General features: G+C 38.5%; 1 protein-coding gene across 2 annotated transcripts in view; it reads right to left on the reverse strand.

Moving 5' to 3' along the window:
* Positions 1-1,017: 1,017 nt before the first annotated feature.
* Positions 1,018-16,482, reverse strand: part of PSME4 (proteasome activator subunit 4) — a 93,620-nt gene continuing 78,155 nt past the window's right edge. For both annotated transcript variants that reach the window (XM_020876624.2, XM_070478357.1), the window contains 7 exons: positions 15,939-16,024; positions 10,007-10,135; positions 8,801-8,956; positions 6,886-7,048; positions 3,797-3,930; positions 2,953-3,091; positions 1,018-2,532 (listed from right to left, as the gene is read on the reverse strand). In XM_020876624.2, coding sequence (XP_020732283.1) covers positions 2,957-3,091; positions 3,797-3,930; positions 6,886-7,048; positions 8,801-8,956; positions 10,007-10,135; positions 15,939-16,024 — 803 coding nt within the window. In that variant the 3' untranslated portion in view covers positions 1,018-2,532; positions 2,953-2,956. The remainder of the gene's footprint in view (positions 2,533-2,952; positions 3,092-3,796; positions 3,931-6,885; positions 7,049-8,800; positions 8,957-10,006; positions 10,136-15,938; positions 16,025-16,482) is intronic.

Here is a 16,482-nt window from a genome sequence, read left to right on the forward strand (position 1 = left end):
TAAAGGATGCACTTGGAAACTAAAGATGATTTATTGGCTCTTAGAACAGTAAGAATACAGGCTTTCTCTTCCCCTTACTTCTCCCTGCCACTCACCCCCACCCCAAACCTGCCTTAACTAAATCTTCCAGGCCCAATCAGCAGTGAGTTCCAAACTTTGGTCTGCCTTCACACACCTTCCCCCAAGGCCTTAACACTGGCCTCCCCTTAAAATGGTTCCAGCTATCTTTCTCTACTCTTTTGAATGCAGCATATTTAGACAACAGTTACCATTCATCCCTTTTCTCCCCCTCCTCCTTTTCATTTCTGAGGTCACTGACAGAACGTTTAGGAGTTAAGTAATTCACAATATAAGCAGTTAGGGTATCAAAATAATAAGCAACTGCTAAACCTGGTATTAGAATCACACGGGGCATTTTAAAAACTCTTTAAGGTACCTTGATTTTAGGTCTCGAATGGGCCTTCGGTGTCTTTACCAGGGGTTCTTAATCATCACACAACTGAAGCACTGACAGAAGTTTATATTTTTAAAAATGCCCCACTTTAGGAACCTCACCTAAATACAGCTTAGCTAGGACAAAACTGAAGTGGTCAATATAACATAAAGCCTCACTGCTCAAACTATGATTTCGGGACCAGGTATCAATATCATGAGCTGGGAGTATGAACTGAAATTCACATTCCAGGCCCATCAATCTGAGAATCAATCACCCAGATAAGTGTCAAACTTTCCATGCCGACAAAAAACACTCACGTGCCTAATGAACAGGGTAACCACTAGCCACAAGTGGCTAATGAACATGTGAAATGTGGCTATTGACACTGAGTAATTTTTAATTTCAATGTAAACAGTCACATGTGGCTACGAGCTACTGTAACTGGGCAGGTGTGATCTAGATGATTCACTCTGGTGAGAGGGCATGAATTTATGGATCCAGATCTATGAATGCAAAAGGAATCCACAAGTCACTGGCTCCAGAACTGTCTTCTCCTTGTAATGAAGACCAAAAACCAGGTGTTAAAAACAATCCATTTATTGGGTTTTAAACTAGTTACACAATTGAAATAATCAGGTTGGCACTACTCTATACAGGGGTTACGCCTGTGTATGCTGATGCTTAAATACTGTACCAAGACCTCTGCTGTGCTTAGGTCTGTATCAAGTCATTCAGCAAGTGGGTACTAAAAAATATACCGTAGTGTTCCTTTAAGGAAGACTGTACAGGGTGTGTTGCAAGATGACATTCACCACTTTGTGAAGTACTTCAACCTAGAAGATACCTTGCATTCTATAAACTGGTCACAGGCAAACACGTGGTGTTCGCATTTAGAGATACACACAAAAAGTTACATAAAAATTCAGACATTCTAAGGATAAATGAACTCAAACCCACACCTCAGCTTTTGGAGCATGAAAAGATAAAGAAAATAATTTAAAAACACACAAAAAATGGCATTCAATTGGTACAAAAGCCAACAGTCACTATAATAAAGAGCTACATGTGAATCTTTACAAGTTAATTACACAATGGTGTTTTTTAAGAGGTTGCATCTGTACAAAGTCTTGCCAATGCTGTCTCTACAGTTTATACAGTCTTTTACATCTATGTAACATTTATTAAACAAGTCAATTAAATATTAAGACTTATTAGTCTCTCAACGATTCTGCAGGCAAAAAAAAGGGCAGGGGGAGGGAGAAAAAAGATTACAGAATTTCCGCAAACACAGCAGTCTTCCATTAGTAAAGTATAACAGTTTTCAAAGAGGATCAAACAATATTTGTAAAGAATACAGGTAAAAATCATTCAGTCAGGGTTTTTATTGTTGTTGCTGTTTATTTTCAAAATCACACATTGTATACATACATAACAATCAATCAAAAATTTATTCACCAAACCCTTGGTTTTTCAGCAACTGCTCTTCTATTCAGCACCAAAAACTCCAGTCTGTGGGAAACACGTGGACACAGACTTCACTTCTGTGTCTTGGTCGAGCAATCCATCAGGTACTTGGCTGGGTTCGAGACTTGCCCTCTTTTCTTTCGCTCTTCATGGCTCTCCAAGCCTAAGGTTCTCAATGCTTCAGATTTATGGCCCACAGCCCTACCACCATCTAAACTCAACAGCCATTTGGAAAGAATTCAAAATAATTTGAGATGAATGGAATGACAGGACCTGTGTTACAGATAGGCATTCTCCATTTCAAGTAAACGGTTTCATAATGAGTTCCTAGACTCTGTCTGGTCTTGGATGTCATGATCATACTGGGTAATTATTTCTAGTCTGAGACATTGTGGCTTTGTCAGATGCTTCAAAGAAAAAGTGATCAATATACTGGAAATACTTCCGGACAAGTTAGGAAAATGGCAGCTGAGAACCTGTGGAACTCGGACTAATTAGACCAAACACAGAAACCACCAAAATGATGAGATCTCAACAGAGGCAGAGTTTTTAAACCTGCAGAAAGCCACCACAGATGGTACCTGAGGATCTGGAATTTTTGATGAAAAGAGCTTGAAGTGAGGACTACTCATCTGTATCAAGGAGGAAAAAGGGGGGGGGGGGGGGGAAGCTTCAGTTAGACAACAGGACAGCCAACTCAAAGAACCAAATAAATGAAATCTTTTTTCATCCTATTTCAATAGAAAGGCTTCTGAGCCCTCCCTCTTTAATACAGAATGGATAACAAATACTTAAGAACCGAGATGAAATATTTTCACAACTGTAGAGCCCAGAATCCCTAGGACAACCCAAAATGGCCAGGCCCCACTCAGGGGCAATTATGAGTAAGAGCTCTTTTCTTTTATTTAACCATAAGTCTATAAAAGCTGTCACATCAATTCTCTGCTTAATACCTAAAGCAGAGGGAAAAAAAGTATAAAATTCTCTGGGAACTTCCACTGGGTCACAGCAAAGGTCATGAAAACAGACTTCTGTATACTTTGCTGCCTCACCTTTCTATGCATAGTAGCAGGGTGAGACGAGGAGATCGGTGAGAACCAGCAGCTGGTCGTCAGTGAATTGCTGTTTGTGTTCCTGCCAGTTGTCATGGTGTGTCCTTCGGAAATTGGATAATGTCTTTTTTACAGTCATCTGTAGGATAAGCAACCCACGTACATTTTACTTTAACTCCTCCAGGGTTATGTCCAGGATACCTTTAAGTAACAATCCTTCGGGACTTCATATCTTACACTTCACCAAGCACTACACAACCAATAAACCAATCTTACCTCAAAAAGCTACCAAGCTTACTTCTTTAGAATTGGTACCGGCTTCACGTTAGGACAAATGACTAGAACTCACACCACACTGTTAAATCAGTTTCAATATATACTAAATATACACTTTGTCAAAGTGAAAAGAACAAAGTCATTGGTATTCCAAATTGTTTAATGTAGGAACACAGGTGTTCAGTAAATAATACGATCACATTTTCCTGTTTAACATTAGCCTTTGGTTAGATACTTCCTAGGTATAAAATGTGAGTGAAACAGAAGTATAAAATTTAAATATCCTGACAACACTGGCAATACACTTTGCTTCCACTGGACTGGGAAGGACAGAAGACATGGTTAATTTTCTTGCTAACAAAAGATCTCTCAAATATAGAAAACAGTGGGGTCTCTGCAAGACTTTAATAACTACTGATGAGCAGACTTGTCTCTGGCAGAGGCAGTAGTAGTAACCTTATCGAAGACGACAGCCCAGAGTATATAGAAAATTATTAGTCTAAATGGTTTCTTAGAAAATTATCGCTGTTAATATATGTGCAAAGAAACCAACAAGGGAGAATTTTACCTCGATTGGCTGAGGGTCATTCAGGTGTGCACTGAGATTCATAAGGAGCTGGGGCATCCAGGTGGGAACATCGTAAGGACTAGAAAGAACACATGCACCCAGTCCCAGCACCCCAGCATGGCGTTTGACCAACTCTGCAAAGAAAACAGCATTTATATGAGCAGGGATTTACAGGACTCTATTGTACTTGCTATAGTGAGATAAAATTAGTTTTCGACCATGCAACTTGCTTCCAATGTATGAATTTCTGCCTTTAAATGACTCTGTATGCACATGTATCAAAAACATGCTGTTAAGCCTAAACTAAAACATCCTGCATCTTATATTTTATAGGCTCTCTATTCTTTCTTTTTAGTGATACAAGTTAAAATGCTTTCAAATTCTCAGTACAGACCTAAAAATACTTTGGTACTTAATTATTAAAAACAAAGTATTCAACTTAAAAAAAACTAGAATTTATTGTATGCTGGTATTTTATTTGGACAGATGAGCCTGGTGGACTACAGTCCGTGGGGTCACTAAGAGTCAGACACAACTGAGCGACTAACACTTTCACTGTTATTTTATTGGAAATTTCTATTAGGTAACTATATGACGTAATTAAAACCCTGCTAGACAAAGAGAACAGACTTGTATTTTGGGGGAGAGGGGAGAAGATTAGAATTTGGGATTAGCAAAGGGAAACTACTGAACATAGGATAGATAAACAATAGGGTCCCCCTGTACAGCGCAGGGAACTATATTCAATATCCAATCACAAAACATAATGAAAAAGAATATGAAGAAAAAATATATATATAACTGAGTGATGGAATTCCAGTTGAGCTATTTCAAATCCTAAAAGAGGATGCTGTGAAAGTACTGCACTCAATACCAGCAAATTTGGAAAACTCAGCAGTGGCCATAGGACTGGAAAAAATCCATTTTCATTGCAATCCCAAAGAAAGGCAATGCCAAAGAATGCTCAAACTACCGCACAATTGCACTCATCTTACATGCTAGTAAAGTAATGCTTGAAATTCTCCAAGCCAGGCTTCAGCAATACATGAACCATGAACTTCCAGATGTTCAAGCTGGTTTTAGAAAAGGCAGAGGCACCAGAGATCAAATTGCCAACATCTGATGGATCATCGAAAAAGCAAGAGAGTTCCAGGAAACCATCTATTTCTGCTTTATTGACTATGCCAAAGCCTTTGACTGCTTTGGCAGTCAATATTTTTGCGTGGATCACAATAAACTGTGGAAAATTCTGAAAGAGATGGGAATACCAGACCACTTGACCCACCTCTTGAGAAACCCATATGCAGGTCAGGAAGCAACAGTTAGAACTGGACATGGAACAACAGACTGGTTCCTAATAGGAAAAGGAGTACATCAAGGCTGTATATTGTCACCCTGCTTATTTAACTTATATGCAGAGTACATCATGAGACACACTGGGTTGGATGAAGCATAAGCTGGAATCAAGACTGCCAGTAGAAATATCAATAACCTCAGATATGCAGATGACACCACCCTTATGGCAGAAAGGAAAGAACTAAAGAGCCTCTTGATGAAAGTGAAAGAGGAGAGTGAAAAAGTTAGATTAAAGCTCAACATTCAGAAAGTGAAAATCATGGCATCTGGTCCCATCACTTCATGGCAAATAGATGGGCAAACAGTGGAAACAGTGGCTGACTTTATTTTTTTGGGCTCCAAAATCACTGCAGGTGGTGACTGCAGCCATGAAATTAAAAGACACTTACTCCTTGGAAGGAAAGTTATGACCAACCTAGAGAGCATTTTAAAAAGCAGAGACATTACTTTGCCAACAAAGGTCCGTCTCGTCAAGGTTATGGTTTTTCCAGTAGTCATGTATGGATGTGAGACCTGGACTATAAAGAAAGCTGAGCACTGAAGAATTGATGCTTTTGAACTGTGGTCTTGGAGAAGACTCTTGAGAGTCCCTTGGACTGCAAGGAGATCCAACCAGTCCATCCGAAAAGAAATCAGTCCTGAGAGTTCATTGGAAGGACTGATGTTGAAGCAGAAACTCCAATACTTTGGCCAGCTGATGCAAAGAGCTGACTCATTTGAAAAGACTCTGATGCTGGAAAAGACTGAAGGCAGGAGGAAAAGGGAACAACAGAGGATGAGATGGTTGGATGGCATCACTGACTCAATGGATATGAGTTTGAGTGGACTCCAGGAGTCGGTGATGGACAAGGAGACCTGGTGTGCCATAGTCCATGGGGCCACAAAGAGTCGGACACGACTGAGTGATTGAACTGAACTAAGTTACTTTGCTGTACGGAAGAAATTAACACAACATTCTAAATTAACTGTACTTCAATAACACAGATAAGATGCTTTTTTGCTATGACATTTAAATTTCTCTTTAAACATGACACAATCATCAGATCTCACTGTGTTGTTTACCTTGATGCTCAGAGTGCAAGCTCCTACAGAATGAGTCTTCTCACCCTCTCACCAAATTCCGAGTGAAGTAATGATATTCCCCTCTCCAAATGAAAGCAAGAATTGTTTTGTCTACTTAGTTTCTTCTCTCAGTGTGTGTGTGGTATGTGTGCTAAGTTGCTTCCATCATGTCCAACTCTTTGAGACCTTATGGACTATAGCCCCCCAGGCTCCCCTGTCCATGGTACTCCTCAGACAAGAATAATTGAGTGGGTTGCCATGCCCTCCTCCAGGGATCTTCCTGACCCAGGAATTGAACCCGTGTCTCTTATGTCTCCTTCACTGGCAGATGGGTTCTTTACCACGAGCACCACACATAAGTTGTAAATTCTAAAAACAAATATTTTAGAGCCTCAAAAATAACTAACTCTGGATACCTCTCTTTATAAAGCAATTTCAGGTGAGTGGGTACAGACTTGATTTACTCTAATAGCTGTATGCAGCAGTGTACACGATCCTTGGTACCTCTCTCAATTTTATATCCCAGGTCTTGCCTTCTGTATATGCAAAGTTTCTCAAAAGCAGCTATTCCTGGTACCTAGCATAGTCCTACACACATACACGCATTCAATAAATATTTGTTGAGCAAGCCTGGTTAATTCCCAAAAGGTGTCTTCTACCAGTATTGTTACCTGCAGAAGGAATCGTATCTCCTACAAAACCAGGGTCACGCTTCCTTTTCTTCGGTAGTTTTGTTTTGCAAAGTTGCTCAAAATGAATCTGCATAGGACTGTCCATGGTAAGGAAGTTACACTGTAACAGACCACTTAAGGTGGTGGCAGCCATTTCTCTAACCTGTAGAGATAATCACTTCCATTAGACTTGAGATCCTAAGCCTGGGGAGGTGTGGGAACTGGGGTGGGGACTTGCCCTGATATTTGTATTCAAACTGTGTAAATGCTCTTTTGCAGTTTCTTAATGGAGAATCCATCAGGTTCTTAAAGGGTCCTGGCCTCAAAACAGATGAGTCACTAACACTAGGCTTATAGAAAGTAAATGCTTACCCATGCTATAAAAAATTAATTCTCCTTACATTATTTTCCCACTGACTGATAGTTTTTCTTATCTGGAGTTTAACTGTAAAAGCAGTGCCAGAGCCCAACATTAAAACAAAACTTTCCTAGACTCTACATCCCTTAAAACAATTGCTGTTGTTATTTTCATTGGTAATAAAGACACAGGATGATTTCTATAATTGGCATACACAGTAGAGATTTATATCCGTTTTAATTCTTACACATTTCATAGGCTGTTTTAAGACAATAAATACAGTCTATAGACATATTAATAGTTTATTTCAAATTGAAATGGGAACTTAAGTTTTGGGAAGACAAAAAAAAGCTGTAAAAAGTTATACACATCGCAATAGTTTCTCCTAAACAGTCATTAGGAAAGGCAGTAATAATTTGAAAAAATGCTTTGCCACTTATTCCTTCAAAATATTTTTTCTTAAATTTTTCAGTGTGACAGTTTGGGGGTACTTAACATATTCTTTGCTATTTTCATTATAATATTATATGAAATAATTATAAAATTTTTTATTACTTCATACTTGGTTGCATACAGTAACAGCTAAGTCTACTACATGGAATAAAATACAAAAATAATCTATAAAAGTGTTCTAAAACAAGATCCAGAAAACAGTTCAGTTTGCTATAATATCTAAAGGTAGGAAACACTGTCCTTGGAGATTTCTACCTTTCCTTTTCTATTCTTTAATGGAAAAAAAAAACCCTCTAAAAATTTTACAGAGAGCGCCAAATATTTTAACTGGAGCTTGTCAGAATCACGACTACGGTGTGAGTACTTGGTAACTAGACACATCTGCTCCAAAGGACACAAGAAAGCTGGAATGCAAAATGAATAGGTTTCCAGTCCAAGTTTCCTATAGATACAAATGTATTTTCAGTGCTCTCAAATAAAATATATACAATCACTGGGAGTGCTCCACTACATGGAAAACCCATAAAGTCCACAAAATAAACAAAAATTTCACAAAGTTTTCAATTACATTTTTTTAACCTAAGGCCAATTTAAAAAGTTACATCTTATTCCATAATTATCACATCATGCTTTTCTTGCATTAGGCTGATGTGAACTAACATGGTCTTTTTGTACAAATATTAATGTTTCCTTAGCAAAAGCTGACTTCAATTTCTTATCAAGGAAAATAAACAGGGATAACAATCTTATCTTAAATATACTGGATAACAGCACCTATGTGTAGATTTTCATTCTCTTGAAACTGCTCTCATACACATTCCTATTAGCCCTTTAAAAATCAGTAAAATAAGCAGAGTGTTATCATTTGCAATTTCATAGATAAGAAGACTTTGCTTCATAAATGTTATCTGCCCAACTGCAAAGAGAAGCCAGAACAAGAATGTGTCCAGTGTTTGTTTACAGCTGGGGTATCAAAACTAATTACATAGGGTTATGTTAAAATGAGTTACTTTACATATTAGTGTGTAAATTACTCCTTTAGAGGCGCCAAAATTCTTTCTTTACATTTATTAAAATTGCAGTTTACTATAACTTAAATTTTACCTCTAGCTGTTCATCCTCCAAAAGACTTATAACCAGCCACCTGATGTCTTTAACGGCATCTTCATTGTTTAGGAAAATAAAGAGGTTATAGAATACCATGGTCTGGAGGTAGGTCAGTACTGTGTATCTAGCATGCCAAGAACTGCTTCTTGCTGTCTGTGAATGAGAAATTAGTAGAAATGACAAGAGCATGAGATGACAGTGGCATTCTACACAAATGACAGAAATTCCCAATGCAACTCTACTTTTACAGGTACAGCCAGAGCAGGCTTATCTTATATTTCTTTCTAAAGAAAATGGCATGCAAGCTGCTTCAGGTAAAGTTACGAATTCTGAATGTATGAATGAGAGTAAAAGGAAAGGAACACATGATTAAAAGTCAATTTTAGAAGAGTTATTGATAATTAATGACTTAACTCCTCCAAGGGTTGCATGTTATTGTATTTGACTTTTGATAGTAGTAGGTAGGGTAGTTAAAGCAAACAAACGGAAAACTACTATAGTCTACTGCATAAAAAGTACCATTTGAGGCTGTTAAAAAATATCTTTCAGTGGTAATCAAACTTAAAAATCTGAAAACTCAAAGTGTCCATTTTGTATATTATATAACACACATATAGTTGGATAAGGCTGAGCACAGAGAACACTAAAAATGCAGCTTCCACGGTGGCCCAGTGGTTAATTAAGACTCTGAGCTCCTACTGCTGGGGGTGCGGGCTTGATCCCTGGCTGGGGAGCCAAGATCCCACAGATCCCACAGGCCATGCAGTGTGGCCAAAAACATAAAAATTAAAATTAAAAATTAAAAAAAAAATGCAGCCAGAAAATAGACACTCACTTAGGTCTTTTTACCACAGATCAGAAAATAGAAGTGAATAAAATAAAGGGGAAATGGTAAAAGAGAATGCTCACCCCCACCCCCATAAACACTCTGTATCCAAGGTGTTCCAAGAATTAGCTCTTTTTCTATACGGAAAACTTGGGGGTTGAGTGACCTGCCCAAAGTCACAGAAGTTGGTGGCAAAGCCATGTATAGATTCTAAATCTGTTTCTTTGGCCGGAATATGTCTTCTCTCATGCTAAAAGAAGATTCACAATGAATGCAAATATCAGGTATTATCTGTATCACAGCCGACTTTGTGAAATTCTTAGAATGGTAAACCAAAATTCTAACCAAAGATATACGTTTCTGATAGACACTCTTACTTGATTTAGCACCTGAAGTACCAAAGGCACTTGATGAGGGTAAAGCAACCCCTGAGACATTAGTGATAAACATAACTTTGCATCTCTTTTCAGTTCATCATAGCTATTGTCATTTTCAACTGGGGCAATCTAGAGAACAACAACAACAAAACAAAATAAAGACATAAATTGAAAAACAGCAAGTACAAAGGCATCCTTACATGGAATAAATCACATTTTTAACACCTCTACAGAAAAAATGAACATATACAAAACTAGAGAACCGTTTAATGAATTCCCATTAATCAACCGATTCTTCAACAATGACAAATTCATGGCTAATCCTTTCATTTTTTGCTCCCCTTTTGTTCCCCCTCCCTCAATTATTTGAAACAAATACCAAACATATTTCATCCATAAATGTTTCATTTTTATCACTGAAAGATAAAGACTCTTATTTAAAAAACATGTCATGACATCATACATAAAAACTCATCACAGCAAAATATATTCAGTAGTGCTCAAATTTCTCCAAGTATCTCATACATGTTATCACAATTACTTTGGGGGAATCTGGTTCAACATAATAACCACACAACACTGCATTTTGAAAGTCTCTTAATATTTAAGAAGAATCTATAAGTTTCCCCTACCCGCTTTCAAAATTCCTTTCTTTTAAAACAAGGGGGATGGGGTAGGTCCTTTGTTTTTACAGTTTCCCCTATTATGACCTCTCTTTCCTGACTACATTTATTTGTGGCATCCACTGCTCTAGTTTGTCCTGTAAAGTAGCCATTAGATCTAGAGGTCTGATTTTATTCACGTCTGATTGGGCACAATGTAAGTATTAATGGTACTGTGTATTTCCTTCACTTACATCCCGTTTTCTCTTTTTGTGATGAACTATTATAAAAACATAAGTTTCCAAAATAGTGACACTCATTCCTTCTTCGTTGTTGCCCAGAATGCTTTATGGGCTTCTCGGGTGACTAGCGGTAAAGAATTCACCTGCTGATGCAGGAGACATGCGTTCAATCCCTGGATCAGGGAGATCCCCTGGAGAAGGAAACGGCTACCCACTCCAAGATTCCTGCCTGGGAAATTCCATGGTCAGAGGAGCCTGGCGGGCTACAGTCCATGGGGTTGCAAAAGAGTTGGACATGACTTAGCAACTAAACAACAGTGCAATGTGTTATACAAAAACCTCTTTCTTATTCAGAATGATTTCCCTAACCTCCAGATGTGAAAAATGAAACAATTTTTTAAATTATCATTAAGAACCAACGAATTTCAATAAATTTGATGGTTTTAATCCACTGTGGTCACTCTTCTTTCTAGTGCTCAAACTGGCTCCAAGTCCTTTAACACAACTATAGCATCCTTGGTTTCTGGTATGACATGATGACCTAGGTTTATTCTGTACATTTCTCAGTTCAAACCATATTTTTTTAAAGAGAAAGAGATCATGTATTAGCACACTTTTTCTTCTGAGTACCTGAATCTTGAAGAGAAAGATGCAAGGACACAGCACCCTGAGGAAACTATTAGACGCTGTTACCCAGGTCTTCAGAGCTGCTGTGGTTCCTACTCTGTTCTTAAGCTGTTACTTCCATTCTATGAACTATGTAGATATTGCTGAGTAATTGAGCTAATTTACTACTTTTGTTGGCACAGTCACTTAGTTTCTAATGCTTACAACCAAAATACAAAATAAGAATACAATGGTATAAAAAAGGGATGATCCTAATCTTTCTCTTGCCTTGTTATCATACAAATTTATTATTTTAGTGTATCACAAATAAGACTCAACTGCCATTAAACTGTGCTAACCTGTAGAAAGTGCTGCTCCTTTAGATGGAAACATGTCCCCTCTTCTCACCCTGACCATTGATATTTGAGCTCTTGATTATCCCAAGTTAAAGTTCGGTTAAAGACTTGTAACAGAGATAACGTAAGTACGCATTTTACATGGTTCTCTCTAGGTCACAGGCATTATCTTATTTCCACCTTGTGAGGGATACTGCTATTATTCCACACTTACATAGAAGAAGATAACCTTAGATGTTCAGTAGCTTGTCTAAGATCACCAAAAAAAAGCACCTGTCACAGAAAGGATTTTAAACTAGATCTCTATTCAAAGCCTGTGCTCTGTTAGTTATTCTTGGTTTAAAAACCCTCTTCTCTCACTCTGAAGCAAAATGGAGAATCTTAAAGTAGAATACACAAATAACTGAAACTTGTATTTCCAAGGGTTATTTTGGGGAAGGGGGATATAAAACTGCTTGTCATGGGACAGGAAAAATAATAGTTCATTTAGAATCAAATAAATACCTCAAGTATGTCCAAAACAGAACCACTGATCTCATCTCCACTATTTCCGCGCTCCTCTACAATTTAGTCAACTGTATAGTCCTCTCTTTACCTTTACTCTGTACATCTCACCTATCTACACAATAATTCTGTTCATCCGTGCTGTGATACCCGCATAACCCAGACCCCTTTTACCATGAAGACCTAAAGACCTAAAGGAGGTTCTCAACCTCAATATTTGTATAGTGAGGTCAACCCCTGTTAGGCCTGTTACTGGCAAACTGTGCACTACAGCATTCTAATAATTTACAATTTTCATAAATTTCAAGTGGATTCAAACCATCCTATCAATTCCATTCTCATACACTATCTGCTTTCTGACTTTTTTTCTGAGTGAAGAAAGAAGGTGGAACTCCAGCTAGTCTAACATTCACTGCATATTACCCACTAATGAAACTATGAGCTCACGTTCCATACCCACTGTGAAAGGTGGCAGTGGAAAAAACTTTAAGCACCACTGCCCTAAAGACAAACCAAATCTACGCCAAGGACTCACAAGTAACAAAGGCATATATATACATACACTAACAGCCACCGTCCACTTTTATATACAGAAGATCCCAAAGGTATTCTGGGTATCAGGCCCTATAGAGCACTTTAAAAAGAATCATAGTAGTGAATCCTTTGAAAATTACCAGGAGAGTTATCTTTTGGAATTTCCTAAAGACAAAATACACCCTGGCAGATCAGAAGTTTAGTGTGCCATTTGCTTATAAATAGTAACAAGGGCCCTGCTTCTTAAACAGCAACAAATGGATTCATCAATAACTGTCACGGAGTGGTGATATTTGTACTAAGCCTTCCCAATCTGAAATAAGACTATACTTAACCACAACCAACCACAGCATCACTATCAACTTTAATTCTGGAAACTACTACATTAATCTTAGTTTACCAGCTTTATTCACTGGATGAATGATTAAAACCACCTCAGGTTGTATCTTGCAGCAAATAAAACTTCAATATGATCAATGGAGACAGGTTACTTTCTGCAAGTGCTTGTTAGAACCAATGATATATAGTGCCATTTTACATTATAAAATAAGTACAATATCCGTGCATGCTACGTCACTTCAGTCATGTCTGACTCTTTGCGACCCCCACAGACTGCAGCCCGCCAAGCTCCTCTATTCACTGAATTCTCCAGGCAAGAGTACTGGAGTGGGCTGCATTCCTTTCTCCAGGGAATCTTCCTGACCCAGGGATTGAACCCGGGTCTCCCACATTGCAGGCAGGTTCTTTACCATTTGAGTCAACAGGGAAGCCCAAATACAATACACTGAACATTTTGATTTTTGGATTTATTACACATTAAATTAAAAAGTCAGAAACAGTTATATTCAAAAATGCCACTGTGACTTATTTTTAAGCGACCAGTATTTCCCTAAACTATTACTTGAAAATTGGCTCTCAGTGAAACAATATTCTGTCTTTACAATATCAGATTGGCTAGTTGTCTGTGATTGTGGTTTCAGTCTGTCTGCCCCTTGAGGCCCTCGGTGTGTGGGGCAGAGACATGTGGGGCCACCTAAGACGGATGGGTCATGGTGGAGCGGTCTGACAGAATGTGGTCCACTGGAGAAGGGAATGGCAAACCACTTCAGTATTCTTACCTTGAGAACCCCATGAACAGCATGAAAAGGCAAAAAGACAAGACACTGAAAGATGAACTCCCCAGGTCTGTAGGTGCCCAATATGCTAATGGAGATCAGTGGAGAAAAAACTCCAGAAAGAATGAAGGTATGGAGGCAAAGCAAAAACAACACCCAGTTGTGGATGGGACTGGTGACAGAAGCAAGGTTCGATGCTGTAAAGAGCAATATTGCATAGGAACCTGGAATGTTAGGTCCATGAATCAAGGCAAATTAGAAATGGTCAAACAGGAGATGGCAAGCGTGAACATCGACATTCTAGGAATCAGTGAACTATGATGGACTGGAATGGGTGAATTTAACTCAGATGACCATTATATCTACTTTTGTGGGCAGGAATCCCTTAGAAGAAATGGAGTACCATCATGGTCAACAAAAGAGTCTGAAATGCAGTACTTGGATGCAATCACAAAAACGACAGAATGATCTCTGTTCATTTCCAAGGCAAACTATTCAATATCACAGTGATCCAAGTCTATGCCCCAACCAGTAATACTGAAGAAGCTGAAGCTGAATGGTTCTATGAAGATCTATAAGACCTTCTAGAACTAACACCCAAAAGATGTGCTTTCCATTAGAGGGGACTGGAATGAAAAAGTAGGAAGTCAAGAAACACCTGATTAACAGGCAAATATGGCCTTGGAGTACAGAATGAAGCAGGGCAAAGGCTAATAGAGTTCTGCCAAGAGAACGCACTGGTCATAGCAAACACCCTCTTCAAACAACACAAGAGAAGACTCTACACATGGACATCACCAGACAGTCAAAACTGAAATCAGATTGATTATTTTCTTTGCAAAGATGGAGAAGCTCTATACATCAGCAAAAACAAGATTGGGAGCTGACTGTGGCTCAGATCATGAACTCCTTATTGCCAAATTCAACTGAAACTGAAGAAATAGGAAAAGGAGTACGTCAAGGTATTGTCATCCTGCTTATTTAACTTATATGCAGAGTACATCATGAGACACGCTGGGCTGGATGAAGCACAAGCTGGAATCAAGATTGCTGGGAGAAATATCAATAACCTCAGATATGCAGCTGACACCACCCTTATGGTAGAAAGTGAAAAAGAACTAAAGAGCCTCTTGATGAAAGTGGAAGAGGAGAGTGAAAAAGTTGGCCTAAAGCTCAACATTCAGAAAACTAAGATCATGGCATCTGGTCCCATCACTTCATGGGAAATAGATGGGGAAACAGTGGAAACAGTGGCTGACTTTATTTTTTGGGCTTCAAAATCACCACAGGTGGTGATTGCAGCCATGAAATTAAAACAGCCTTTACTCCTTGGAAGGAAAGTTATGACCAACCTAGACATCATATTAAAAAGCAGAGACTACTTTACCAGAAAAGGTCTGTCTAGTCAAGGCTATGGTTTTTCCAGTAGTCATGTATGGATGTGAAAGTTAAATTATAAAGAAAGCTGAGCACTGAAGAATTGATGCTTTTGAACTGTAGTGTTGGAGAAGACTCTTGAGAGTCTCTTGGACTGCAAAGAGATCCAACCAGTCCATCCTAAATGAGATCAGTCCTGGGTGTTCTTTGGAAGGACTGATGCTGAAGCTGAAACTCCAATACTTTGGCCACCTCATGCGAAGAGTTGGCTCATTGGAAAAGACCCTGATGCTGGGAGGGATTGGGGGCAGGAGGAGAAGGGGACGACAGAGGATGAGATGGTTGGATGGCATCACCGACTCAATGGTCATGGGTTTGAGTGAACTCCAGGAGTTGGTGATGGACAGGGAGGCCTGGCATACTGTGGTTCATGGGGTCGCAAAGAATCGGACACAACTGATTTTCCTGTAACGATTTAACAATATTTTTTAGAGATGTACACAAATCATTCAGCCTGAAAACTTACCAACCATCTGATAATAATTCCTTCTGAAGGTCAAAAGGGTATACAGCTTTAAATTCAGACATAAACTTACCTTAAAGAACAAAGGCAGAAGCTGAAGTTGTTCTGCGACTGCTGTAGAGAATGATCTTCCTGCACTTGCCATCAGCCATTTCAAAACTTATGGAAATAAAAACAAAGAGTCACAGTCTTCGCTACTGAGTTAGAGACTACATAAGGTAGAATAATTCTATGATACTAGTGCCAGACAACCACTCTGAGAGCTCTTCAATGTAAAGAAAGAGATCATCTGTGTTACTTCACTGATTTGACCAGCAGTGTGACAGGATCCTTAACAAAAGTTATCAACCAATCCAGGGAACTGAAACCACTTTCAAAAGAATCAATCAGCTAACTATTGATGGTCTACAAACAACCACACGAAGTACAAATTAAAACCAGCCTTCAAACATCCTAACAAAGCAAAAATGATAATGAAATTAATTGTTTACACTCATAGTAAAGAACTACAACTCAAAAACAACAAAACAACCTAATACAATACTGTGCAAAGAACTTGACATTTCTCCAAAGAAGAAAAATGGAAATGAAAAGAAACAAAAATGAAAAATGAGGGA

This window comes from Odocoileus virginianus, chromosome 2 (assembly GCF_023699985.2).
Source record: "Odocoileus virginianus isolate 20LAN1187 ecotype Illinois chromosome 2, Ovbor_1.2, whole genome shotgun sequence".
In the NCBI taxonomy this organism is placed as follows: domain Eukaryota; kingdom Metazoa; phylum Chordata; class Mammalia; order Artiodactyla; family Cervidae; genus Odocoileus; species Odocoileus virginianus.